The sequence below is a fragment of the Coffea eugenioides genome, chromosome 6, assembly GCF_003713205.1.
Source record: "Coffea eugenioides isolate CCC68of chromosome 6, Ceug_1.0, whole genome shotgun sequence".
Lineage (NCBI taxonomy): Eukaryota > Viridiplantae > Streptophyta > Magnoliopsida > Gentianales > Rubiaceae > Coffea > Coffea eugenioides.
Genome location: NC_040040.1, coordinates 5,546,102 through 5,570,967, shown reverse-complemented (window position 1 = coordinate 5,570,967; position 24,866 = coordinate 5,546,102). Strand labels below are relative to the sequence as shown.

General features: G+C 38.3%; 4 protein-coding genes and 1 pseudogene across 4 annotated transcripts; 2 read left to right on the top strand and 3 right to left on the bottom strand.

The window, feature by feature from the left end:
• Positions 1-1,275: 1,275 nt before the first annotated feature.
• On the top strand, positions 1,276-8,603 carry LOC113776318 (WD repeat-containing protein 3). The gene is made up of 12 exons (XM_027321447.1): positions 1,276-1,585; positions 2,088-2,303; positions 2,399-3,511; positions 3,869-3,991; positions 5,079-5,260; positions 5,366-5,597; positions 5,782-5,991; positions 6,380-6,508; positions 6,982-7,050; positions 7,208-7,330; positions 7,852-7,902; positions 7,999-8,603. Exons 1-12 carry the CDS (start codon positions 1,343-1,345, stop codon positions 8,164-8,166), a joined length of 2,859 nt encoding a protein of 952 aa, XP_027177248.1. The 5' UTR covers positions 1,276-1,342; the 3' UTR covers positions 8,167-8,603.
• A 458-nt stretch (positions 8,604-9,061) lies between these two features.
• Positions 9,062-9,833, bottom strand: LOC113773449 (annotated as a pseudogene).
• A 1,454-nt stretch (positions 9,834-11,287) lies between these two features.
• Positions 11,288-12,389, bottom strand: LOC113773447 (expansin-A9-like). The gene is made up of 4 exons (XM_027318097.1): positions 12,167-12,389; positions 11,683-12,001; positions 11,424-11,597; positions 11,288-11,333 (listed from the first exon to the last, which is right to left on the bottom strand). Exons 1-4 carry the CDS (start codon positions 12,387-12,389, stop codon positions 11,288-11,290), a joined length of 762 nt encoding a protein of 253 aa, XP_027173898.1.
• Positions 12,390-13,307: 918 nt separating this feature from the next.
• Positions 13,308-22,154, bottom strand: LOC113775024 (protein fluG). Its single transcript, XM_027319735.1, has 18 exons — positions 21,939-22,154; positions 21,564-21,815; positions 21,277-21,344; positions 21,056-21,171; positions 20,876-20,981; positions 20,453-20,609; positions 20,286-20,381; positions 20,010-20,058; positions 19,328-19,599; positions 18,681-18,853; positions 17,467-17,587; positions 17,337-17,389; positions 17,108-17,237; positions 16,732-16,877; positions 15,619-15,807; positions 14,624-14,856; positions 13,908-14,050; positions 13,308-13,690 (listed from the first exon to the last, which is right to left on the bottom strand). Exons 1-18 carry the CDS (start codon positions 22,104-22,106, stop codon positions 13,628-13,630), a joined length of 2,535 nt encoding a protein of 844 aa, XP_027175536.1. The 5' UTR covers positions 22,107-22,154; the 3' UTR covers positions 13,308-13,627.
• A 1,133-nt stretch (positions 22,155-23,287) lies between these two features.
• LOC113775966 (thaumatin-like protein 1) lies at positions 23,288-24,421 on the top strand. Its single transcript, XM_027321029.1, has 2 exons — positions 23,288-23,372; positions 23,720-24,421. Exons 1-2 carry the CDS (start codon positions 23,327-23,329, stop codon positions 24,385-24,387), a joined length of 714 nt encoding a protein of 237 aa, XP_027176830.1. The 5' UTR covers positions 23,288-23,326; the 3' UTR covers positions 24,388-24,421.
• The last annotated feature ends 445 nt before the right edge of the window (positions 24,422-24,866 follow it).

The window sequence follows — 24,866 nt, the reverse complement described above, 5'->3', positions numbered from 1 at the left end:
TGGGAACAGCCCACATGGCACGCTATGATCTTTTCCATTGTCTTCTCTTTGTAATTTGACTCCGTGTCAGCTACCAATCCAATCCGGATGAGGGGCAGGAGCGGTCCTGAACTGTTGATTGCCAGATTTTGGCAAAAAACAAAAAAAGTGCGGTCCAGATCACTAGTTGTATATCAATTTTCACAACGTATGTGAGACCCGTAAAATTTTATACTAAAGTTACACGTTATGCAAATAAAATTACTCCGTGTGCAACCAAAATTACGGGCTATTAAAAATGATCAAAATCGTCCGGAACGGTTGCAGGTGCAACCGTCCCTGCCCCCTGTCCAATCCAATGAGACGAGTGAGTTGTTTTTCAAAAGAGGAAAACTAGGGAGTTACTTTTGTCTGCCTTCATATGTTAGCGCGCGCTTATAAACACAACCTAGAGTTAGTTACTGCTTGACATAGGAACGGACAGTGGGCCGAATAAGTTTAAACTCTATGACTCCTCTCTAGTGGTTGAAATTCCTACTTCTATCAAGTTTGCAAATATTATTGCAACTTGATAGAACAGCACGCAAGTGCCGCTCAGAAACAGCAGGAGGCATACCCTTTGTAATATAATAGAATTTATTCTCCCCCCATTATAATAGAATAAGATTTTTTTAAAAAAAATTACTTTTGATATAGTACCGAGTCATCAAGGAGATAAATAATTGAAAGCATACTATTAAAGCAATATTAAAATCAAATCCATTTTCAAATTGTCGGGTGACATGATCGAGTTCCATCACAACTACGACCTTTTTCATGTTTTACTACGAGTTATGGCCTCCTAATCAAATATAGTAATTAACAAAATACATTTGGGCTCTATATTCATGAACAATGGTGCTTCATTTCATCATAGAGTAAATACAAGAGTTGAATAATAGTAAGTAGTAGTATTAGATATCATATCTAAGCTATATCACCTAGTTTCCAAAAAAAAAAATTTTTTTTGTTGGTTCATCACGTAGTCGTGTGTGTGCCAACGGGAGAGATTGTTACATGTTCTTTTGGGCTCAAGTGGACTGAAACAATTAAATTGGGCCACAAGAGAGACGTCAAAATTTCTGTGCATGTGCGGCCCAACGGTGAATTCTGCTGGCCCATAAGTGAATCTTTGAGCCGCTATATTGAAACGGGTCGGATCCGGGCCGTTAAACCCTCTGACTAGTTTGGAGCTAAAATGAAACTAGAAGCTGACAAGCTGACAAAGAAAAAACCTTAAACCCTAATCTCCGACCGTCCGCGCGTGACCTTGAGTAGTAAAATTAATAGCAGTTCACACAGGCTCACACTTGGTGTTTGAGCAATGGTGAAGGCGTACTTGAGGTACGAGCCGGCCGCATCTTTCGGGGTGATTGTGTCGGGGGACTCAAACATCGCTTACGACAGCACCGGCAAGCTCTTGCTGGCAGCGGCTTTGGAGAAAGTCGGCGTGTGGCATGTCCGCCAGGGCGTGTGTGGCAAAACTCTAGCTCCTGCGCTTTCCTCGACCTCCCGCGGCCCCGCTCTAGCAATTACCTCTATCGCTGCCTCCCCTTCTCCTTCTCTTGTAATTTGCTCATTCCCTCCCTTCTTTTCGCGCTTTTGTATATTGTAGACAGTTTTATCTGTTGAGCACTACGAGAATGACAATTATGCTAAGTTGCTTGTATTCTCCTTGTGCACATGCCATTTACCATGTTCTGTTTGCGTAATATAATTGCAATTTTGACAATTTATTTGATAGAGCTGATGAAAGAGCATAAAGTTAGTTTAACTAATGACGCGGCAATGTGGTTTGAATATTTAGATATTGGAACAAATGGAGAAAGAAAGTACAGATATTCTGAAATATTGGGGCCTTAATTGATGAGTTGTTTCTGATATTTTCTCTGAACTTTTTATTTTTTGGAATTACGGGCTCCTAGGACATGATAGGTTGGGAGGGGTTGGGTGGGAACGTTAATGGATTTCTTTACTTTGGTAGAGGACAAGTTGGCAAATATGCTCTGGTTTGATGGGTTTTTGATGCCGTTAATGAATGAGAAAGTTCTTGTGAAATCTAATGGCAGATAGCAAGTGGATATGCTGATGGTAGCATAAGAATATGGGATTCTGAAAAAGGAACATGTGAAACCACATTGAACGGACATAAAGGAGCTGTAACAGCCCTTCGCTACAACAGACTTGGATCTCTGCTTGCATCTGGGAGCAAGGATAATGACATTATTTTGTGGGATGTGGTTGGGGAGGCTGGACTTTTTCGCCTTCGTGGTCACCGTGATCAGGTTTGTACTTTAGCTTTTTGTAAGAAAGGTATTAGTTTTATTACCATTTATACCAAATTTGCCTTGTGATTTTTGGTCAGGTTCTTGTTTTGTAGGTTACAGACCTTGTTTTCTTGGATTCTGGTAAAAAACTGGTTAGTTCATCTAAGGACAAGTTTTTGAGAGCTTGGGATCTGGATACACAACATTGTATGCAGATTATTAGCGGGCATCATAGTGAAATCTGGTCCATAGACATTGATCCTGAGGAGAGATATCTTGTCACTGGATCTGCGGACCCTGAACTCCGCTTTTACATGATAAAGCATGATTTTACTAGACAAGAACCTTTGGCATCTGAAAAGAAAACTGTGACAAGTGATAAAGAGACCTCATATGAAAATAAATGGGAAGTCCTGAAGCAGTTTGGTGAAATTCAGCGACAGAGCAAGGACAGAGTTGCTACATTGAGATTTAATAAGTCCGGAAATCTATTGGCATGTCAAGTTGCAGGAAAGACAGTGGAGATATTCCGTGTACTGGATGAGTCTGAATCTAAGCGCAAAGCAAAGAGGAGAATTCATAGAAAGAAGGAGAAAAAAGCTTTAAAAGGGGCAGTTGAGATGGAGAATGGTGATGCAAATGTCGTAGCAGAAGATGGAAGCTGTCCGGTTGTTACCGTCCCTGATGTATTTAAGCTTCTTCAAACTTTACGAGCTAGTAAGAAGATATCATCTATTTCTTTCTCTCCTATTAGCTCGAAGAGCTCACTGGCCACTTTAGCGTTGTCTTTGAATAATAACCTATTGGAAATTTATTCAATTGAAAGCAGTTCAACTACAAGAACTAGCACTATTGAGCTCCAAGGACATCGTTCTGACGTTAGGAGTGTCACACTTAGCTCTGACAACACTCTTTTGATGTCAACAAGTCATAGTGCAATCAAGATATGGAACTCCAGTACTGGTTCTTGCCTTCGTACTATTGATTCAGGATATGGTCTATGTGGTCTTTTTGTTCCTGGTAACAAGTATGCAGTTATTGGTACAAAGGGTGGAACAATAGAAATTGTTGATGTACGAAGTGGTACATGTGTGGAAGTAGTTGAGGCGCACGGTGGTTCTGTTCAATCAATTGCTCCGACTCCAGATGGGAGTGGTTTTGTTACTGGGAGTGCGGATCACGATGTTAAGTTCTGGGAGTACCAAACTATACGAAAACCTGGTCAAGTACGTAATCCTAATTTTTCTCTCTCTGTCATATTTTTCTCCATCACATGGTGTCACAATCTCTCCATCTGTATGTATGCGTCCATCTTTTCATTTGTCTGTCTGTTGTTATAGTTCGAAGTCAGTTCATTTAATACCCTTTCATTGTAAAGTTGTGCTTTAGTTTAACATGAATTGAGTTTGTATGTATACGTACGTGCAAAGAATTTCCTGTTTGAAATGTATGTTGAGATGATGATTTGATTTTGTTTTGACTGAGCTGTATATTTCTTGTATGCTGAATATCAGTAATATAATGGCCCAGTTATTTATTAAAAAAAAGAAAAAAAGAAAATGCTAATCTCGTTTCATTTGTAGGATGCCAAGCATTTGACTGTATCTCCTACAAGGAACTTGAAAATGAATGATGATGTTCTTGTGGTGGCTGTCAGCAGTGATGGTAAACACATTGCTCTTGCCCTGTTGGACTGCACAGTTAAGGTGTGAATACTTCAGGTTAACCTTTTCTTGTGGTTCAAATCTGGAGAGAACCTTATGTTTGTCATTTTCTTGAGGTTACTTTTTCAGTTGTATACTTTTTCTATTGGGGTTATCTTTTCCAAATATCATGCTATTTGTTCTGTTATTTTAGTTGCTTTCTAATTTTTATTTTGTAGCTCGAAATTCTATTCACCTGAATGAGCTGTTTTTACATCATATTAGAATGAAATGGTTTTTGTCATGTCGTCAACTGAAGTTTGAACATGGATGAATTCGTTCTCCACGTCTATCATAAAGATAATTTTGCAATTTTCTTGTCCCATGAGACCAAATTAGACAATAGATGAAAAGACTAATGCAGAGAGCAAATGCCAGATTCACATGCTGGTTTTTGAACGTGTCTTCTTCTCTCTCTCTCTCTCTCTCTCTCTCTCTCTGTTCTTGAAAGGTTTGACACAAGCAATTGTTTTGTGGATCAGCATTGTAAATTTTTGCTAGAATCTGAGGCTCATTCTCTGACTTGGGTAAAGTTAATATGTAACAATCCTGGAATGGGGAGTGGGAATTTGCAGAGCATCAAGTGCTGTAGATTAGCACAAGTGTGTCATGCATCATCATTTTATGAAAAACTTGCACTAATGCATATTTTGGATATTTCAAAGGGGGAAAGGTTCTCCTGACACCCAAGGAAATGTTAACATCTCGGTCACGAAATTCGCGCTAATGAGTTGTTGCAAGTGGAAAGCAAGGTTAGGGACCCATTAACTATGAGGTGAATAAGGTCTACGTTGAATTCAAAAGTGATAAGCAACATGATTTTATCATCATCTCTTCCTCAGTAGTAAAGCTTTTCTATTATAAACTTTCACCATAGTACTTCCCCTTTGTAGAAGGATAAGAACATTAAGTTTGAACAAGCGGAGAGTTTTGATAGTCATCCGGCATTTATTTTCCTGCTGTATCACGTCAGCTCCACTCTTGTTCATTGTCACTATCAAGATTGTGAGCTGGAAGCATGTGGCTTTCTCAGGTTGTTCTACTCTTAGACATTATGTTCTTCACAATATGTTATTGTGAACTTCCTCAGGTATTTTTTATGGATTCCCTCAAATTTTTCATTTCACTCTACGGTCACAAGCTTCCTGTGCTCTGCATGGATATTTCGTCTGATGGAGATCTACTTGTGAGTGGATCTGCAGACAAAAATTTGAAAATTTGGGGATTGGATTTTGGTGACTGCCACAAGTCTCTTTTTGCTCATGCAGATAGGTAACTAGTCATTGCACTTGAAGTGTATTAGCACTTTTTCAGATTTGTCTTGAAGATTTCCTTGAATGACTGTTACAAAGTGTGCTGATGAGCCTCATTGTGCAGTGTTATGGCAGTCAAATTTGTTCGCAATACCCATTACATGTTCAGTGTTGGGAAAGATCGTCTTGTGAAATACTGGGATGCTGACAAGTTTGAGTTACTTCTGACTCTTGAGGGTCACCATGCTGAGGTTTGGTGTCTTTCCGTCAGCAACCGTGGTGATTATCTTGTAACTGGATCCCATGACCGGTCCATACGGCGTTGGGATCGGACTGAAGAACCATTTTTCATTGAGGTATGCTTTCTCCAGTTTGGTAGTTTGATTAAAGTTGTGCCTACGCAAATATGCTGCACATGCTTCTTTTGCACAATTGTTACAACAATTCACTTTGGAAGATTTGGTTTGTCTTCATTATGTGACAGTGTACAGAATCAATAGCTAGTCCTGCAGATAATGACTGAAATTTTTCATTTTGCAGGAAGAAAAAGAAAAACGGTTGGAGGAGATGTTTGAATCTGACATTGACAACCCATTTGAGAACAGATATGCTCCAAAGGAAGAACTACCAGAAGATGGAGCAACAGCAATAGCAGGGAAGAAAACTCAAGAAACTTTGACTGCCACAGACTCCATTATTGATGCACTAGACATGGCTGAGGCAGAGCTGAAGCGTATTACTGAACATGAGGTATATGTTGTGCTCTGTATATTCTTTACCTACTTTAGAGGGTAGAGGTCCACTCCTACTCTTACTATTATTATTGCTATTCAATGTATATCACTGCATGCGTATCTGTCTACATAGTCAATAGAAATTGTATGAAAGTGCTTGTTTCCATATGGGTCTTCTCGTCCTGTGATCAGGACTGATGGAGCAGCCTGACAATTTCATTGTATTTGACTAGTTATTTGTGGTAGTTAATTCCTTATTACTGGTGCTTCTATTGTGCTTTGAGAGACACTAAGATGGAGGAAGGAAAGGGGGGGGGGGATGGCAGAGGACAAGGGTAGTCTTGTCCTAATTGTGGATTGATTCTGCATTAAGATTTTCTTATCTATGCATTTTAAATTTTTAGGAGGAGATTTCTATGGGAAGAAATGCAGATTTGCGCCCAAATATTCTTTTGCTTGGGCTTTCTCCATCAGAATATGTTCTTCGTGCACTTTCTAATGTCCACACAAATGATCTGGAGCAGACTTTGATGGTAAGTTGGCAGTCAAAATTTTATTCTTTCATGTAGCTACCTGTACCTTTTGCATGTTGTATGTTAAATGTCATGTCATCATTTATGCAAGGTACCCTGGCGTGGACATGTTATAGATTAAAAAGAATTATATCATAACAGAAACAAGATATTTATTGAAGTGTTCAAAGGCACTTCATTTTAAGTCTAGAACAATTTGTTTGCCCGTTTGAACATCTCTTTCTTCTTTCAGCAGAAAAGGGGTCTTTTGCAGACATAAATATCTGACCCTTTAGTGATCACAATTTAGTCTTAATTAACTAATCTAGACAGCTTTAAATATCGTATGACTTAATAACTCCCTGCCCGTGGTAGTTATTAACTGAGTCTCATTGTTTTCAGTGTATAGAAACAGTATATATTACTTTACATTACAATACTAGCCCTTTTTTATTGAAGATAGATTTTATGCAGTTGTGGGTTTCTCCTTGCAGGCCCTCCCATTCTCAGATGCATTAAAGCTTTTATCTTACTTGAAGGACTGGGCCTCCATTCCTGATAAGGTCAAGATTCTCATCCATAGATTCAAGATATATGCTTAACTTTTCAAATTGGAATGTTGAGCATGAATCAAGTTTTTTGGGGTTATGTAACATGCAAAGCTGTTTTTGTTCTGGTTTTTAGTCCTAATTAAGCATTGTGCTTTCTCTGTAATGGCAGATTGAGCTTGTCTGCAGGGTTGCTACAGTGCTGTTGCAACTGCATCATTATCAGTTGATTTCTACGGTTGCTGCCAGACCTATCTTAACTCATCTGAAGGACATTCTTCATGCAAGAGTCAGGGTAACTTTGGCCGTCCATTACTTTGAAATTCATTTTCTGCACGCAGTCAAATTCCAATTGTGCCATGCATATGAATTCTCTGTACCTCTCAAGAAATTAAAGAAGAAACAATTTTCATGACCTCTTCATTAAAGTTGGGTTTCTGAAAATGAAGTCTTTATGATTCTGTATACTAGGATGCCTTGAATTAGTAATTTGCAATCTCTGAGCTTTAACCCTAGTGGAAACAAGAAGAGGTATTTCCTTTCTTTGGTTTTTTGTCTTCATTTTTGTCATTTTGATCAGCACTTGTGCGAATAACCACATTGAAAAAGGATGAGATGATATATTTGTTAAAAGAGATGAAATTATCACAAAAGGTTTGAAGTAGCTTATCATTTCTAACCGATGCGTGTTGATGGATATTAAAACATTTGTTCTGCAAGCTCAACCTGCATGTGAACTTGCCTACTTGGTTCTTCATTGAAACAACTTAGATTGAGAACTAAACATTCAGGTATTGATGTCTTTGCCATTTACAGGAGTGCAAAGATACACTTGGTTTTAACCTTGCAGCAATGGATCATCTGAAGGTAAGTGCTTTTCACACCTAGAATGGTTGTCTTTTTAATAGATGAGAGAAGGCTGTCAGTCTCCTCTGATTCTTTGGCTTTTTAATTTTTCTTCAGCAACTGATGGCTCAGAGATCAGAAGCACTCTTTATGGACGCAAAAGCTCGATTGTTAGAAATACGATCACAATATGAACGTCGCTTTGAAGCAAGATCAGAAACAAAGACAGAAAAGAGAAAAAGGAAGAAGCAGAAGAAATCTGATAGTGAACATGTTTGGTCCTGACTTGCATCCATGACATATCCCAAGTACATATGCTAAATCCACACATTAACAGGACAACACTGCAAACCATGATGTAAAAATATCAAAGGGTTTCCTGAAAAAAAAAAGGAGTAAATTCCAATCATACCTCATTGTCTTGGCAGATGAAGGGACTGGGGAATGCTTTCCTTCCCCATTTTGGGTTGTCTTTGTGAACTCTGGGACCTCACTTAAACATCTGTCTGCTGCAGAGTCAATTCTGGCAGTGCAGGTGGTTGTAAACTAGTGATGCTAGTCTCAAGATGTAACTTGATTATTGTACAACTTCCAAGCTCCTTTGTTCGAGAGATGATTATTTTTACCAGAAGAAACGTATTATAAGCAAGTTTTTCTAGTTTAGATTTGGTTGTAAAGAGAGATGACTCTTAAATGAAGCACAAAATGGCATTTAGCGCATAGATTGCTGATTCTTCGCATAGATCTGGGATGTCTCTTTTGGCCGACATCAGTTGAACTCATGGATGTTTGGGTGATTTTTCTGTTAGCAGTTAGTATATAGTTTCTCAAACAAGCTGCATGTGGCTAGTTAATATTGACAGAGTTGACATGCTATAGGTGCTTCTTAATCTGACGAAAACTTCTCTAGTTATGCAAGGTCATACCCGGGCTTCACAGCCTGGGCCAATTTTTCTTTTATTTAAGCTAGTCTCTGCATTTCATTGCGTTTGGAGCAGTAGGCACTTGCTCATCCAAACGCGTGGTAATTATCCAAAAGAGTAGAGTCAGATGATGAAATAGAACCTCCGATGCCGTAATCTTCCAACAAGCATTGGCTGGTAACTATGCAATGACAAGAAAAGTAGGAGAAAAGTAGAAGAATGCAGAGCAGAAATGCATTGGCTGAATCCCTTATTCTTCAAAGCAAAATAATTGCCCTCGAAGGTTTGGCGGGATTGCCACTTTTAAGGAGCGACAAGCAAAGAAATTGACGTTTCCTTCCATCGCTTGTTGCAACTCGAAAAGAAAGTGTCTGACAAAACAACTTGGCATCGGACTGCCATTTCTGACCCCAGTTGCTCCTCAAATGTATCCAGTTGGATTTATCAGCCCCTTGTACCTCCACGCGCGTGACATCTCCAGCCCCTCCAACGTTTCTTACCAATACCAAATTGAAGTAGGGATTCCCTGCTATGGTGAAGCAGATTCCTTCTTGTTTCTTGCATGGAACCTGCATTGTTAAACCTCAAGTTCTTTATTCATATTATATCTTGAGTGTACAGGCAGAGAGACATTGGTAATATCAATAATGAGAATAATACATGAAGATTCTATTGTGCATGAATGATCAATTTTGTGGTTTGAACGTATCCATTTTTTTTTAAAATTTATGTAGTACTACTAATTTTATACAGAACATAAGACTAAGTACCTGCGATATTGTACAGGAAAAATTGCCAGCCTTGTAGTCAGCAATTTGAAGGAATTCTGGCTAAGACAATTCAAAATGCTCTCGTGGGGGGTTGCACTTGCCACCAGCCTCGTGTAATTCTGTAGATTGTAATCAGGTGCACAAAAATTGGTGGCCGTGACAAAGAGTGATGGTTGGCCCGGCTCACACCATTGAGGATCGCCTGCACATTTTATTTCGCTCCACAAGTCTGCCCATTATTGAACAATACAGTGCTCATTGCCGTGTTCCGCTAAGTGTTAATTAACCAAGAGCCTTACTTGTATTGGTCTTGATACCCGCAAGCTCCCATGCATGCAAACTTTTCGTCTTAAACACTTGCATCTTAAGCAATGAAAGGTAAATTTTTTTATATATATATATATACTAACTCGGTCGTAGTCCGTAAGCCACCAGGCCATGGTGCACCATGCATGCATTAGGACGTGAGGAAAAGTGTAAATAATATAGTTAATGTCATCCACGTAGCCATCGTTCCTGAGCCATCAGCTCCTCCGTAGAAGGTGGCACGAGCATTCTTCCATGGACCAGACGTGAACATTGGCTTTAGATGATCACAGGAAATCCTGCTCAATTCTGATGAATTTGAGGAGTGCAGCACAACGCACAAGAACGAGAACTAGTAGTATTAAAGGAAGTGAGAAAAATGATTGTGAATGGCAGCCATGATCAGTTGGGCTTGTGATTAAGGATTTTATAATATCGTTGTTTGATTCTGTCAGCACATATAAGATCAGCTGCTTCTTTACTATCAGACAATTGACTTTTTAAAGACCTTCGAGGCCTCGGCTACATATATATATAAACAGTCGAATGTTTCGGACGCGTTTGTCTGAGTCCCTAATAATGTACGTACTACTACAGGAGTGAAAGGATTTGAGTGGTCAAAAGGGGTGAAGAGATATGTAGTCCTAATTTCAAGTATTTGACGCTCTATTCAGTATTCACCCGCTTCAGTTTTTGCTTCTGGTTGAGCAAAATATGTAAGTGGCAGGTACTCGCACTTCTCTTGCTATTATTATTATTAGTGTTTGCGGTGAAAATGACGGGTTGCCATTAGAATTACTGTCATAATGCGTAATTGACGCGCTGATATATACATATATTTTCCGTTTCTGGAATGCATTCGGGATCAAGCAATTCCTTGGAAAATACTCGGTTAGCGTATCAGGTCGGGCCATATCAGCATTTGTACATTATATAAACCAGATCTTTACGTTTTCATGATCTATTGTAAGTTGGAAGGAAGCTGTCGTACATATGATGCGGACACTAGCTATACCTTTTGTCGAAGTTTCCCACCAAGCATCCGTCCCCATCATCGTTTGTATTCTTTATAAGCTTGCCATAGCAACATTAGATCAGAATAATTCGTGTGTATTTGAGCCAAAGAACCATAAACGTACAATTGTTTGTAAAGATTGGTATTGGCAATTTCGTAGAGGTACGACTGAGATACAATCAAGCAAATGCACTTACGGTTTAAGGTTTAGATTAATCCTTAAAAATTTGTCGGATAATGAATGATGTTGGTGTTTTCCCGGTTCCGGCGCACACATGATTCCGAAACTCTTCGCCCATAGAAAATTCTCAAAAGAAAGAATAACTCCAACGATTTCCATCAGGAGCTGAGTTGAAAATATGCAGGTGCTCTTGATTTCACCCCTATCTCTTCTACCTGAAGTTCTTGCCTTCGAATGTTTGACCGAATTGCCAATTTCGCGGGGTAATATGCCATGAAGTAGAGGTTCTACCATCACTTGCCTTAACTCTGAAGGAGAGCGACTCCCCAGTTAACACGGTATGAGTCTGCCATTTCTGACCCCAATTTCGCTGCATTGGAGTCCATTTTACATTGTTGTCGCCCTTCACCTGTACGCTCGTAACATCTCCAGCTCCTCCAACATTCCATACCAAAACAAGGGTGAAGTAAGGATTCCCTGTAATCGTGAATCGAATTCCCCCCTTCTTAGCGCACGGAACCCTGCAACAAAAGAAAGGCCCCTTAATACAAGGCAAAAGAAAATACGGTATGATTAGCTTTGACGCATGTATGTAGTAATATATACCTCCGATATTGAACAGGGACAATGCCCGCTTGGTATTCAGCAATCTGAAGAAACGCCGGCTGTGCCAGATCAAAATGCTCGCGCGGTGGGTTGCACCATCCTCCGTTATCGCTGGATAAGGCATAATTTGGTGGGCAATTATTGGTAGCGGTAACAAAGAGCGAAGGCTGCCCAGGTTTACACCACTGGTTGTCGTTGACACATTTTATTTCGTAACAGGCCCCGCATGTTTGGCCATTGTTGAACAAAGCTTGGCTCAATGCAGCTGTCTCCAAGCCGTAACCTTCTTGTTTGAGATCCCCATAACCACACGCTCCTCCTATACAGTATTCAATCTCTTCCTATTTATTTACTGGAGAGATATGCAGAAACTTTGGAGCCATGCATGCCATGCATGCAGGCGTGTGGTGATATATCATAAATATATGGTGCAACTACGGGAGAATGGATCAATATGTAAACGAGGACCAGAAAGGTTACGTACCCATTGTTCCTGAGCCATCAGCGCCTCCATAGAAAGTAGCATGAGCGCTTTTCCAAGGGCCAGGACTGAAACGTGGCCTGTGATGCTTGGGCTGTGAAATTGGAGAACGGTGGCCCCTCCATATGGAGGAGGTGATTCTGTTTTCGGCATTTACATTATGTGCAAAAAGCACGAAAACACTCCAGGACAGAAAAGATGCTACTGCCGGAGAAAGGGATGCCATGGTAAGCGATGCTTGAGAGAATTACGGGACTAACGCAATTATTAGAAAAATTTATAGTCTGTTTCTTTATCCATTGGTTTACGGGGACAGCCATAAAATGGAGGGATGGAAATGCTTTACAAGTTTTTACCGTTGGTGAGGGTTAATCTGCTCCTCGCTCTTCACCTTCTACCTTTCTATGCGAACTAATTCGATTTAATCGCTTCGGATGCAAAATCTCCCCGTACCCAGGCTGGCCAGCCCTCCCTGGCTTTTTACCTTACACCTTAATAATTTCTCCATTAACTAACTCTATTTAGACAGTTCCCCTTGCAAATTCTACTTGGCACCCAGGCTGGCAAACCCTCCCTGGATCCCCAACCAAAGAGAAAAATCCTCCCTCATGCCGAAATAAGTTGGGAATCGAACATATCGAAATTGCACTCGAGAGAAGGCTTTGATTCCATTTGCCAAAAAGGGAAATCTCATGCTATTTTAACGTTCATGCTTTGGCGATCCTTTTTCTGACCTTGTCCCGCGTACTGCAGATCCAGCAACTTAAGACTTGACTTCTTGTGCTGGAAATGAAGATGATTTTTTTTGATGTGTTGATAGAGGACTCCTTGAACTCTGGTCTATAATTTATGAAAATGTTCCTTGCGAACGATAAAAACAGTCTATTTGTCAATATTTAAACGCATAAAGAAAAGTAGCATTCCTTCAGCGAATTATGGAGGAATTTTCTCCTGGGAGGAGGGGGTAAAAAAGCCGAGGCACTATTTGAACTGTAGTGAGTGAGGCTAACAAATCACATCACCAAATTTCGACTTTTGTATTATGTTGGTTTAGAAACTAATGTATGATAAAGTATTAGAAAGAAATTATAATCTATGATTTCTACGAATGTAATGTGATATACTGCAGGCAAGTCGTCGAGAATATCTGCCAACTTTTTCAGTTTTGGCACCATGTTGATTTAGTGCTTCACAATTTCTGAAAGCTTTTCTACGATAATTGTCTGCAATTAAAGTAATTATTGCAAACATGTTTTGCCACATGCACATCCGGGCAAAAACAGACCACTTGCAAATAGAATTATTGTGAAACAATTGGTCCTGAAATCATTTTTAGGAGGAGGCATGAAATAGAGTTATAGCAGAATAATCAACAAAACTGGTGTTTCAAAGTCTTACCAATGCAGTGACTTTATTATTCAGCTGTTCTTTGTCGAGAAATCTAACTAGGTCATTAAAGTCACCTTAGTATCTGTGTATAAGTTTCTTGTATGCATCCTTGTTCTCGGCATGGTACTTGATTTCAGCCTGCAAAACAGTAAGTTATGCCTCCTGCCATAGTATATTTTAATAGAACAATATAGTACCTAACTCAATTTGACCGGTAATCCCGTCATTGCCTAATCAAGTTCCCAAAGCCATACAAGGACACAAAGTTTATTCTTGAAGTTTCTAATCATAGGCTTTAATCTTAATTCATTAACATTAACCAGGAACACAAGAAGAAAGCAATCTGAACCCATACCTTTCTCACCCCCTTAATTGCAGTTAAGAGCTTTTCACCAATCAAATCCCTCATCAGAGTGTCCTTCTCTAGAGCTTCTAGAGATTCAGAAAGAGACTTTGGCAATCTTTGAATTTCTTCTTTGAGATTATCCGGATTTTGATCTGTATGGTTGAATAAGACAAGGTTTCAGCGCATCCAAACAGCATGTCTTATTTGTACATGAACAGTATGAAATGGTGTGTACTAGCAAGTAATCCACTCTTTCCCCCAACGTTGCAGTATAAAAAAGTACCACTATTTTACCTATTCCTGCTTAGTCATCCAAGCACATTATGTACCATAGTTGCTCCTTAATAGAATTGTATGAGCAAATAGTTTTGCAACTCATATTCATACAGAACTTGCATTCTTTTCTGTTGTCACCTTGGTGCCTACCATCAAAATATGGTACACATATCTAAAAGAGAGAATTAAGTAGCTTGATTATTACATCCCCCAAAACAGATTTGAATACTAATGTGGTCCACCCTCTGGTTTTCAAGATACAGCAAGATCCAGCAGTTACTCTCTTATTTCAAGAGACTTAAGCTTTCTAGGCCCTCTAGGCTTATAAAATCTCATTAAGCAATTTACAACAAACTGTTGTTCTCATAGGGATGATAAAATATATTGCCACCAATATAGCTGATGAAAAAAGCTGACTAACAAATTTGCAGAGGATAATATGGTCTTACCAACAGGTTTAGGTAGCTTTAAATGTCTGCGAAGACCGTCAAGCCCTGCAACAATTATAGAAGCCAAGGCTAAATAGGGGTTTGCACACCCATCACACACTTTGATCTCAAAGTTGCTCACAACACCATTTGGCACACCAGGTGGGCATGCAGTTCTTAGTGGAGCCTCCCTGTTTTCTTTACCCCAGCAAAGGTATGCTCCACTCCATGTATTTGGCTGTATCCGATCATAACTGCCAACCAAGACACATAATGATGAATATCCAAGGTGACCCAATTCAAACGTTATTCATCCATCATGTCAAAGATATAGTCCGGAAGCAGAAAAACAACAATAATTCTTTGAATTGTTTTCCCCAAGGCAAACTGAAAACTGCATTGGCGCTATTTCATCTAGGGGAAAAAAAAAAAAACTTTACAGATTATTTTCTCAATCACGTGGCTTTTTTGATAATGATAATTCTTTACTATTTGACACGGTCTAAAACTAGCATTCCTTTATTCTGAAGGTGAGCTGAGTATATTCAAACAATAATACAATAATAAGTCGCCTATCTGACGCTTCAGATGCTTCACTAAATTGCATTATACTCTCATTATAAAGGTAACTGAGGATAAACACAGCAGAAACATATATACATGTAAATTGCTTATCACTGCTTGAGGCTTTATAAATCAACCTATAGCAAGGGGTAATTACCATTTTTTTAAATGTCATATAGAGAGAAATTTGCCGAGAAAAAGGATGGGTTCTAATAGAACTAGTAGTCCAACATCCTTAATAAGGAAAGATATTAGAACCAATAGATGGGGTTTCCACACAATTAAGGCAGGAGCAAATCATCACAATATGACTTGCATATAATTTTGTAGCACTATTAATTTGAGATGCCTGCTTGAAATTTTGAAGTTGAATAACTCAAATACTACAGCATAGACTTCTCATGGACAATGCAACATATATAATTGATTAGCATTACTGAGCATAGGATTACCTATTGGGAATTGGTGCAGTAAATACCAAAATCGAAGGAAGATGAGTTAACACCCCAGCCATGAACTCCTCCCCAACATTGGACATCCCATGCTCAGTTGATTCACCTCGAGCCATGAATACATTTTCTCCATTCTCAGATAAACTGATGTGAACATGTGACCCAGAGCCAATGTCATCCAATGCATACCTAGAAACAAAGAGGGATGTAAGGCCATATGATGGCAGTGTTTACCATTCATTATGGTTAAGATGCATTAAAATCTTCCCACCACACAGGCTTGTGCTCTAATAAACGGGTAAAAATGATCCTTCTCAATGTGTACAAGGGTAAAGATTCTGAAACCGTATGCTCCCTTCAGAACTAGTTGATCAACGAGCTCCGGATCTTATAACCTTTGACATGCTAGACTGTAAAGCTAAACATGGATGTCCTTTCACTGTTCACGGTGCTAGTGTAATAGTCCAATATAGGTTCCTGTGGTAGTTAGTTTAACATGTATAATGAGATATTCTATCTCCTGTACAAACTTACCTGCTCCATATCAATAAAAGTTACAGTTTTGCCTAAAAAAAATGACAGAGAACTGAACCTCACACTGGTCAAATATATCAGCAAACAAACAGCCTGCTTGATAAGATAATAAAATTTCTGAAAGGACTGCAACATAAATTGATGCAGCACACAATGGTTGTAGCAATCCATCTAATTATAAAAAACATAATAAACATGGGCTAAATGCTTAAAATTAGCTAGTAAATTTATAAAAAGCGTAAAAAAGCTTGGTCTTTTCAAGTTAACACAACATAAATCCAACAGAGAGAATGACAATGCATCAATCATTAAACCAGAGAGGATGTATGAAAAATGACTTAATGTTCAAATGTAAACTATGCAAAGTTAGCAATTTTTGCTATAGATGTTAATTAACTGTAACATAGGACCTTTTCAAAACTTGGTTAGATGATTCTAGGACAGTTTTGTTGGTAAACTTTTTAACTCTTCAAATATTTTTCTCCTACAAAATTAAGTGAATACAACAAAAACTCAGAATCTCCTTTTCCACAAACTTAAACAGATAGCAAATGAAATTGAGAAAACGTGAATGCTTACTTCGGCAAAAAAGTAGCCAGGATTCCATGTTTCCTTGCAACAGCTTTAATTGTTTCACGTGTAAAAACTAAGTTGTCAGCAGCTTTAGTACAAACTGTATATCCCAAGGCCATTTCGAATTGACCATTTCCAGCCTCCGCATGTAGCTATTTAAAAAACCAAAAGAAGTATCATTGGTTCAAATACAGTTAAGATTTTGAAACCTTGCAGACGCTAGTATGGGCATGTCCACAAAGGCAGAGAGAGAGGGGTGAAAGAATAACAGAATCTTGAATATCAAGCTTCAACTTAGCAGATGCGGTCAACTATGGCAAAAACAGAGTATAAATTTGTGATCCAAGACTATAAAGAACTAAGCAAATATCTTCCAGTCTACCTGTTCCACTGTAATATTCAAGGACTGCAGAGAAGATGTCACTTCCTGAAGTATAGGAAATACGGCATCAAATGCTGATGTAGAGCAATAAGGTTTTGTGTCAAAAGGTACCCATTCTTCTTTCTCCTCCCTGTGGACTTCTTGATGAGAAACAATGACTCATAAAACAGAGAAAGGAGTGAAAGCAAGTGCGAGAACATAGACTCCTAAAAAAATAAGCCTATTATACCTTGCAATATTTCTCAAGAGAACAAACTCGTTTTCAAATCCTGCATTCATTACCTAAACATGAAGCATTTAATGAATCATAGAAGTGAAAAATCAGTTCAAATCTTAAATCAGACATATACCAGACTTACCAAGTTAAATTCATCTCTCAAGAGTTTAGAAACCCGTCTTAGTGCTTCTCTTGGGCAATATTCCCATGCTTCACCTGGTGTAAGATGCATATCACCTAGAACCATTTCCTGCTGTTTTGCCCTGTATCAAAGAGTGACTCAAGGATAGTGTCACAAATGGTTTTCCAAAGATAGAATAACCATTGGTCTGAAGATAGAACTTGAATGAATTGCATGACAAATCAAGTAGATTAACAGTTTTTACATAGAAAAATGCAACTACTACCATCCTCTAACAACTTACATCTAGATATTAAGGTCTACAAACTAATTGAAAGTGCTTGCTGTAACTCAAATCTATTGTCCATATTATATATCACTGCCATATTTAAAAAAAAAAGGTTCTATAGAACTAGAGTCCACCAAAGTCTAGTAAGAAAGTCAAGCTATTAGCATGGTTGGAAACCTAAATACCATTGAGCATGACATGAATGTCATCTTAGTTATGAAGTTTTTGATCCATAGTGACAATGCCGCCAAACACATTAATTCCAAACACATTAGTTATGAAGTTTTCCTGGTACCTGCATCCAAGTAAGATTCATTTCACATCTGTTATGTCAAGCCTATCCATCTTATTCTCCTCAATCATGGTATGATTCAATGTCTTGGAAGGTAAATGGATGACAAATTGGTGATCATGCAATCAACTATTTATATATGCCTTCATCATTTTTGTTGCAGTTTTGCAGTCCTTTATCCCCTTAATAATGAATTGTTGCACAAACCCACGGGTGGGATTAAAACTTTTAAACTACCACAAATATGGTTCAACAAAAGCACAAAAAAAATTGCAAAATTTTACAGATATGTTATTTTTATTATGCGTAATTTTGTCTTTTGAGCTTAAAGTTTCAGGCACACACCATTCTATTGTGGATAACATTGCAAGTTTGTGTCCTATAGTCTAAGCAGCATAAACGGAAGGGATTATCCCAATTGCCCACCATAAATAGGTCATGCCCAGTCAGCTGGTATACATGTTTAATTGCTTATAAACTATATTTACAGAATTACATCCTGTATCCTCTCATCAAAAAGTAGTCTCAAGAAAACCGATGTGTCTCCTTTCAAACATTTAAAATTTGAAAACAGGACTCCTCAAAGATTATCTGAATGAAGAATATACAGAGATTGAGAAAAAGAAAAATACGAACTTGAAAAACACATACTACCATGGGATTGTGTATTTGGTCAACATATCAGGAATCAGTCTGACCTCACCCACGCCGCTCAGATTAGTCCCATCAGCAGGACCGTCAACAGCTGAAGTCATTGCCATACATGCACAAGCTAGACCCACGCCATTCTTCTTCACAACATCATGGAATCGTTTCCGTGGAACGACCTGCAATCATGCATAAAATAACATTAAAAGAATTACAAAAAAAAAAAGAAGAAGAAGAAGAAGAAACTAATCTGACCACCATGATGGTTTTAAGCAAATCAGAATCAAGACCAGTATAAGAACCTGAAAACCATTTGTACCAAAAGCAATTTCTTCTATCAGCCACAAGTCAATTTTAATATGAAAGAATCTAAATCAGGCCTGATGCAGGGCCATTATCCAGTTCTTCCTCAGCGTTATGACCTCTTGATATAAAAGGCTCCATTACGTTCAAGAAAGTATTGTTTCTTCAAATCAGGTGATCTAGTAGTTTTTCTGAAAATTTAAATTTCACAAGAAATTTCCTTTGAAAAGATGAAAGGCATATTTGTGCATTCCACTTGACAATACCCCATGGTGGTGAGCTCGACAGAGTTGATAAAATAGCTTCAAGTGATCACCAACAAGATAGTCAAAGAAGAAAAGGGCACTTACACGACACCTTTGCTGTCCAGAAGCATCTACCCAGATGATGCGAACAAGAACCAGATCTTCACCAGAGGCACTGATTTCAGTGGGTAAATTGGAAGCAAAAGCAAGAACTTCCGACTTGATAGGTTTTTCAGCAACCTTAATTTTATAAAATTCTTTCGCATTATCAGCAAAAATATCTTTAACTGCTGCTACAGCATCTTGAATTGAGAGATCTCCTGCAATACAGGCATCTCGTAGAACAGAAAACACAACTTCCCGTGCTTTTTTTGCACCTGTTTGTGTAATCAACTCATATTAGAACAACCATTGAACAGAATGACTATTCACTCAGCATTCAACCCACCAGCAAAGATTATTTATATTACATTTGTGTCTGTGTAGAATAATTTAGTTGAAAGTGGGTTTCAATTGTTTGCTACATGTCCTAAAGTCTTAGCTATCAGTTCTCTGAAATGTGGATTTGACTGGGGAATTGTCATGACAAATATCCACTGCTAGTAAAATTATACTCTTTCCGCCCATACAAGTGAAAAAAGCAGGCACGAATAAGGATGTAGTACTAATCCATGCTTGTGTATCAGGAGTAAAATTAACATGCTTAACTATGCAAGCACCAATCAGATTCCACTAGCAATTTTGTAACAAGAATAATATTTTAACAAGAAAATATGATGAGACAAACCTAAATAAAAAGCCTCAGGAAATGCACAGCCATCAGTGCTAAACATCACCTGCCAGTAGCGATATCACGACAATATCAGAGAAAGCTGAATAATGGGCATTACAAGTTCTTTGATACAGAAGATCACATAAATGTGAAAGCATAGTCCTGGCTTGAACTTCAAAAAGTAGTGCAGTTGTAGCAGAAAAAGAACAGAAAAAAAAAATTGCACGTGAAAAAGAAAAGAAACCAAAAATCTGATCTCCGAATACATCTTGAAAGACCCAGAATATTTACCTTCCTTGTTGAAGCAAGATCCATGAGTTCTTTTACTGAAGATATCATCCCATGGAAACTTAGTTTCGGAATTGCCAACCCAAAATCAAGATAGACCTGTAATTGCAGATTCCCTTCCATAAAAGGACTCACAAAGCAAAGAAACAAGCCAGAGTAACAGGTCTTGCCTGAGGATACACAGAGGCTAGATATGATGCTTCCTTTGTAAAAGGATAAGATGCATGTAAAAGCACGAGCCGAGACTTGCTGAATCGTTTGTCTTCGAGAATGTTGCGGAGATGTAGGGGATTAGATAGTCTCAAATCAAGATCTTTATCCCCAAAACTAATATCAATAATAATGTAGAATTAGAGTTTCAAAGATAAATGATTCGAATAAATAGAGAAACCAGATTGCATCCTAGTCTGCCATTTTATCACAACAGGAAAAGAAATTAAGTCCAGAAGAAAATAACTGGATTATTTGGTATATGGTCAGTGACCTGGGAGAAAAACTTCTAAAAAGCAAAAGCCTGGTAAAAGATTCCAAGTTGATTAGTTCACTTAGATTTTTCACAGTATATCGGCTAAAGGTGTATAGAGGGTCCTTACCCGGTGTGAATCTGGATTGGTAAGTCAAAACATAGGGCGACCTCCAAAGCGCAAGTGAAAACATAATCAATGAAGTTTTTATTTGCAATGCGGACAGGACTTCCAACTGAAAAGAGAAAATTATTAGGGTAAAAGGGAACTCTTAAATATGTTAAATAAATCCATTTCTGATTGACTCACCTCCTAAAACATCGTAAAGGCCTTTCTCAGCCTGCTCCACTGTGACTTTGGTATCAATATCCAGACCACTGCGGTATGCTGCAATGCTTTTGTAGCCAACAACTTCACCAGATAATGTACCAACAAAAAGATAAGGAACAAAAAAGGAACTGTCCAATCGCCACGTATCTATATTAAACCAAACAGATAAGAGGCTTTACAATAAATCTGAAAAAGGATATGATTTTAACTTCTGCACAAACTTTTCAGTGAAAGCGTCCAGCGTCCAAGTTGTTCCAGATGGACTTCCCTAAAACATATGAATATATAATGAAAAATGAATCCAAAAGAAAAGGAGTAGTAATACATGACAGACAGATTTTCTGACAAATTGAGTTTTTGTCTCCTCCTGGGGAGGCCTAAGAGTTGTGTTTCAGAAATACTAGTATCATCGCATAGCAATAGGATGCACCACTTATGTAAGCCTGTCAACTGGGTTAGAAAGATGTGGTAAAAATAAGCATCTAACCTCGTCAAGTATCTGTTCGGCCAAACGCTCGATTCTCAGTATTCTCCTAACACACGGTACAAATTTCTCGTGCCACTTGATTTCCTGCTTCTTATCCAATTCAAATCCATCATCGATGAGCAGAGTTGATATTCTTGCAGCCTTGAAACACGTCGCCGTAATCACTTCCAATCCGGACGAACGCCGGAATTCTTCAACGGCAGGCAAGGACGACTCTGTGCCATACAGTTCTGATATTTCTCTTAAACTCCTCTGTTTTAATCAATACAAAACACAAATTTAATGTAGACTAAACGAAGTGGAGAAGATTCTAGTGATTAGCGGAAGAGGAGAGTTCGGCAACCGTGGATAGAAAGGGACTAGATTTAAACGGACCTTGAAGTTAATGGTGTGCGGCACATGGGATAAAGCCTCTTCACCGGTGGCTTCAGAGAAGCAACTAAGGAAATGCACGCCGGAATCGAGAGCAACGATATTGTGGGCGTGGGCGTCTACCACCTCCACTCTCTCTATTGCTTCTCTCAGCTGTGCAAATTTCTCCATTCTCGCTATCTCCAGCTTGTCTCGGCGACTGTACTGCTGCTCTGTACTGTGCTGTTCTATAGTCTATACTCCTCAGTCGGTTGACGGTATTATTTGCTCCCATCTTGTTATTACTTTTAAAACAAGAAATGCACTACTCTGCTGTCCTTAGAGTTGACTTTTTATTTCCATTTTTGAATTTCTCAACTCTCTCCAAAATAGACATAGGAATTGGGCTATTTAATGGGCATCAACATCACCATTTATGATGCGGGCGTTGGCCCATTGGAGGCCCTTCTGATGGACGAAATTTCAAAATACAATTTATACTTGTAAAAAAAAATTGGACAAATTATAGCACAAAAGTAATAATTCGGCACCCCAATCTAATCATAAGTCATCATTTATTAGAATTAAACGCAATTGCAGAATATTTTAGTTCTAATTTGGGTTTCAGTCCTCGTGTAAAAATAAACAGAAATTTTCCAGATCATATGCGTCGATCTAATGTAATGGTACAAGTTGGGTGCAATATTTGACTAACATTTTGTTCCCGTACAAGTTTTGGTGTTTAACAAACTTTTTGAAATGACTGGCTGGCTGCTCCTTAGCATTTCAACCTTCGATCGTTCCATTTAACCTTCCTAATATTAGGACAGGGGAAATTATTTAGACCTAACATGTTATTGAAATGCCTCGCCAGTGAAATCTAAAGAATATTGTAGTGCGATGTTTAATAATAAGCGTGAAAAAGTCTTAACGTGCCCAAATTAATTGCAAAACAATCCGACTTTAAAACTCATATCAATACAATGCACGTCCTTATCTCAATACGAAACAAATATGGATTCTAATAAGAGTCGAGAATTTAGAAAATCCAAATATATGCTTTAATAATAGGAGTAGAAGTCAACACGCAGTTGTTTATCATTTGTTTGAAGATTTTATAAGTTATCATATGAAAGTTAGATTTGTTCCTATAAAGTAGGTGACATTCTTAAAGATTTGTTCCTATAATTCTATAATGACTTTCCTTATAAAAGTAAGAAAAATTTAAGATGACTTTAACTACGTCATTTAATGTTTACTCTTTTCGAAAGGGAACTGTAGTTTTTTTTTTTTTTTTTTTTATATGCAATCCTATATATACCAGGCACTGTTGTTGAATCATTTGAAGCACAAGCAAATTTTATTTTATATATTCTTTTTCATCCTGCTTGAGAAATCTTTCGAAATTGGTGATGAAGATCAAAATTATTTTCGCCTTCTTCGTTTTCTTAATCGCTTGTAAGTCCTGTTGTTTTCTTGTATACGTTTTTCTATCACCAAATGAAAGGCATTTCAATTAGCTATGTACGGATGTATTCGTGGTGGCAATCATTTTCAGAAGTTGAAAGTCTCTATGAATAAATGAATGTACCCGTACCTTAATTTGTGAATGCAAGTACACTTATGATGCCTCTAGTTTTTTTTTCCTTTTTATGATTGTTTCCATTTCATTCGAGCCTAGACGAGTTATCTTTCTCAGATTCAGATGTGTGTAGTAAAAAAAAAATGTGTGGATGTTATTTCATACTGAATTATCCTTACAAACACAATGCTTTAGTTTCGTATTCTCGTTACTGGCATTGCAGATGCATTTTCCGTTAGATTCACCATCGACAATAATTGCCCATACACCATATGGCCTGCATCAGTGACCCGCAGCAAAGGACCTCAAATATTAACCGGATTTGAGTTGGCGTCTCACGCCTCAAAAAAACTAGAGGTTCCATCCCAGTGGTCTGGACGAATTTGGGCCAGATTTGTTTGCTCAGGCTTCGAAGGCAAATTTACTTGTCGGAGCGGTGACTGTGGCTCCGGTCAAATAGAATGCGGCGGCGCGAGCGGAGCAGCTCCTGCAACTCTGGTGGAATTCACGTTATTTGGTTCCGGTGGGCAAGATTTCTATGATATTAGCCTCGTTGATGGATTCAATTTGCCAGTGAGAGTTGCACCACAAATTGCTGGTTGTACTACCATTAGTTGTCCGGTTGACATCAATAGAAGGTGTCCAAAAGAACTGGCCGTATTCAACACGGAAGGCGGTATAATCGGTTGTAAGAGCGCTTGTGTGGCGTTCAATCAACCCCAATATTGCTGCACAGGTGATTACGGCTCGCCTGACAAATGCAAGCCAACGAATTATTCAAATGTCTTTAAGCAGCCATGTCCTCAAGCTTATAGTTATGCATATGACGATCGAAGTAGCTTATTTACGTGTAAACGTCACCCTGACTATGTTATCACATTTTGTCCATGAGAAATTATGAAAATTTAAACAAGTTTTTTATTATGATTAAGTGCTGCTACATGCTTATGTGTTGAAAAATGTATGTTCACTTATTCGTTTGATACCATTATAGCTTTGTTATATTCTCCATTGTTGGTACGTATTACTTTTCTTTTTGGGTAAAATACACGGAACCTCCTTATGGTTTCGCGAAAAGACACCTTACCCCCCTATTGTTTAGAAACCTACATATAAACACCCTAAACTTCATAACTAAAGTGGAAATTGACTTTTTAACTGGCTGAGTTACCGGTTGTAGGTCGAATACCTTTGTCTCTCCAAAAGAAGAAGAAGAAAAAAAAAGAAAAAATTGTTACAAGAGCATCTTTAATGCTTTTTACTTGGGTAAAATACAAGGAACCCCCTTGTGGTTTCGCGAAAAGACACATTACCCCCTATCATTCAGAAATCTCCACATAAACACCCTAAACTTTATAACTAAAGTGGAA

Bases quoted from the DNA above. Each gene is read 5' to 3' on its own strand.
- LOC113776318 (XM_027321447.1), top strand. From the start codon at position 1,343: ATGGTGAAGGCGTACTTGAGGTACGAGCCGGCCGCATCTTTCGGGGTG. The intron at 5,598-5,781 runs GTATGCTTTCTC...TTCATTTTGCAG, and splicing joins AAGAACCATTTTTCATTGAG to GAAGAAAAAGAAAAACGGTT. The intron at 7,903-7,998 runs GTAAGTGCTTTT...ATTTTTCTTCAG, and splicing joins CAGCAATGGATCATCTGAAG to CAACTGATGGCTCAGAGATC.
- LOC113773447 (XM_027318097.1), bottom strand. From the start codon at position 12,389: ATGGCATCCCTTTCTCCGGCAGTAGCATCTTTTCTGTCCTGGAGTGTT. The intron at 11,598-11,682 runs GTATATATTACT...CTTTTGTTGCAG, and splicing joins GTCCCTGTTCAATATCGGAG to GGTTCCGTGCGCTAAGAAGG. The intron at 11,334-11,423 runs GACTCATACCGT...TATTACCCCGCG, and splicing joins AATTGGGGTCAGAAATGGCA to AAATTGGCAATTCGGTCAAA.
- LOC113775024 (XM_027319735.1), bottom strand. From the start codon at position 22,106: ATGGAGAAATTTGCACAGCTGAGAGAAGCAATAGAGAGAGTGGAGGTG. The intron at 20,382-20,452 runs GCAAGACCTGTT...CTGCAATTACAG, and splicing joins TAGCCTCTGTGTATCCTCAG to GTCTATCTTGATTTTGGGTT. The intron at 19,600-20,009 runs GTTTGTCTCATC...TTACACAAACAG, and splicing joins TCCTGAGGCTTTTTATTTAG to GTGCAAAAAAAGCACGGGAA.
- LOC113775966 (XM_027321029.1), top strand. From the start codon at position 23,327: ATGAAGATCAAAATTATTTTCGCCTTCTTCGTTTTCTTAATCGCTT. The intron at 23,373-23,719 runs GTAAGTCCTGTT...CTGGCATTGCAG, and splicing joins CTTCGTTTTCTTAATCGCTT to ATGCATTTTCCGTTAGATTC.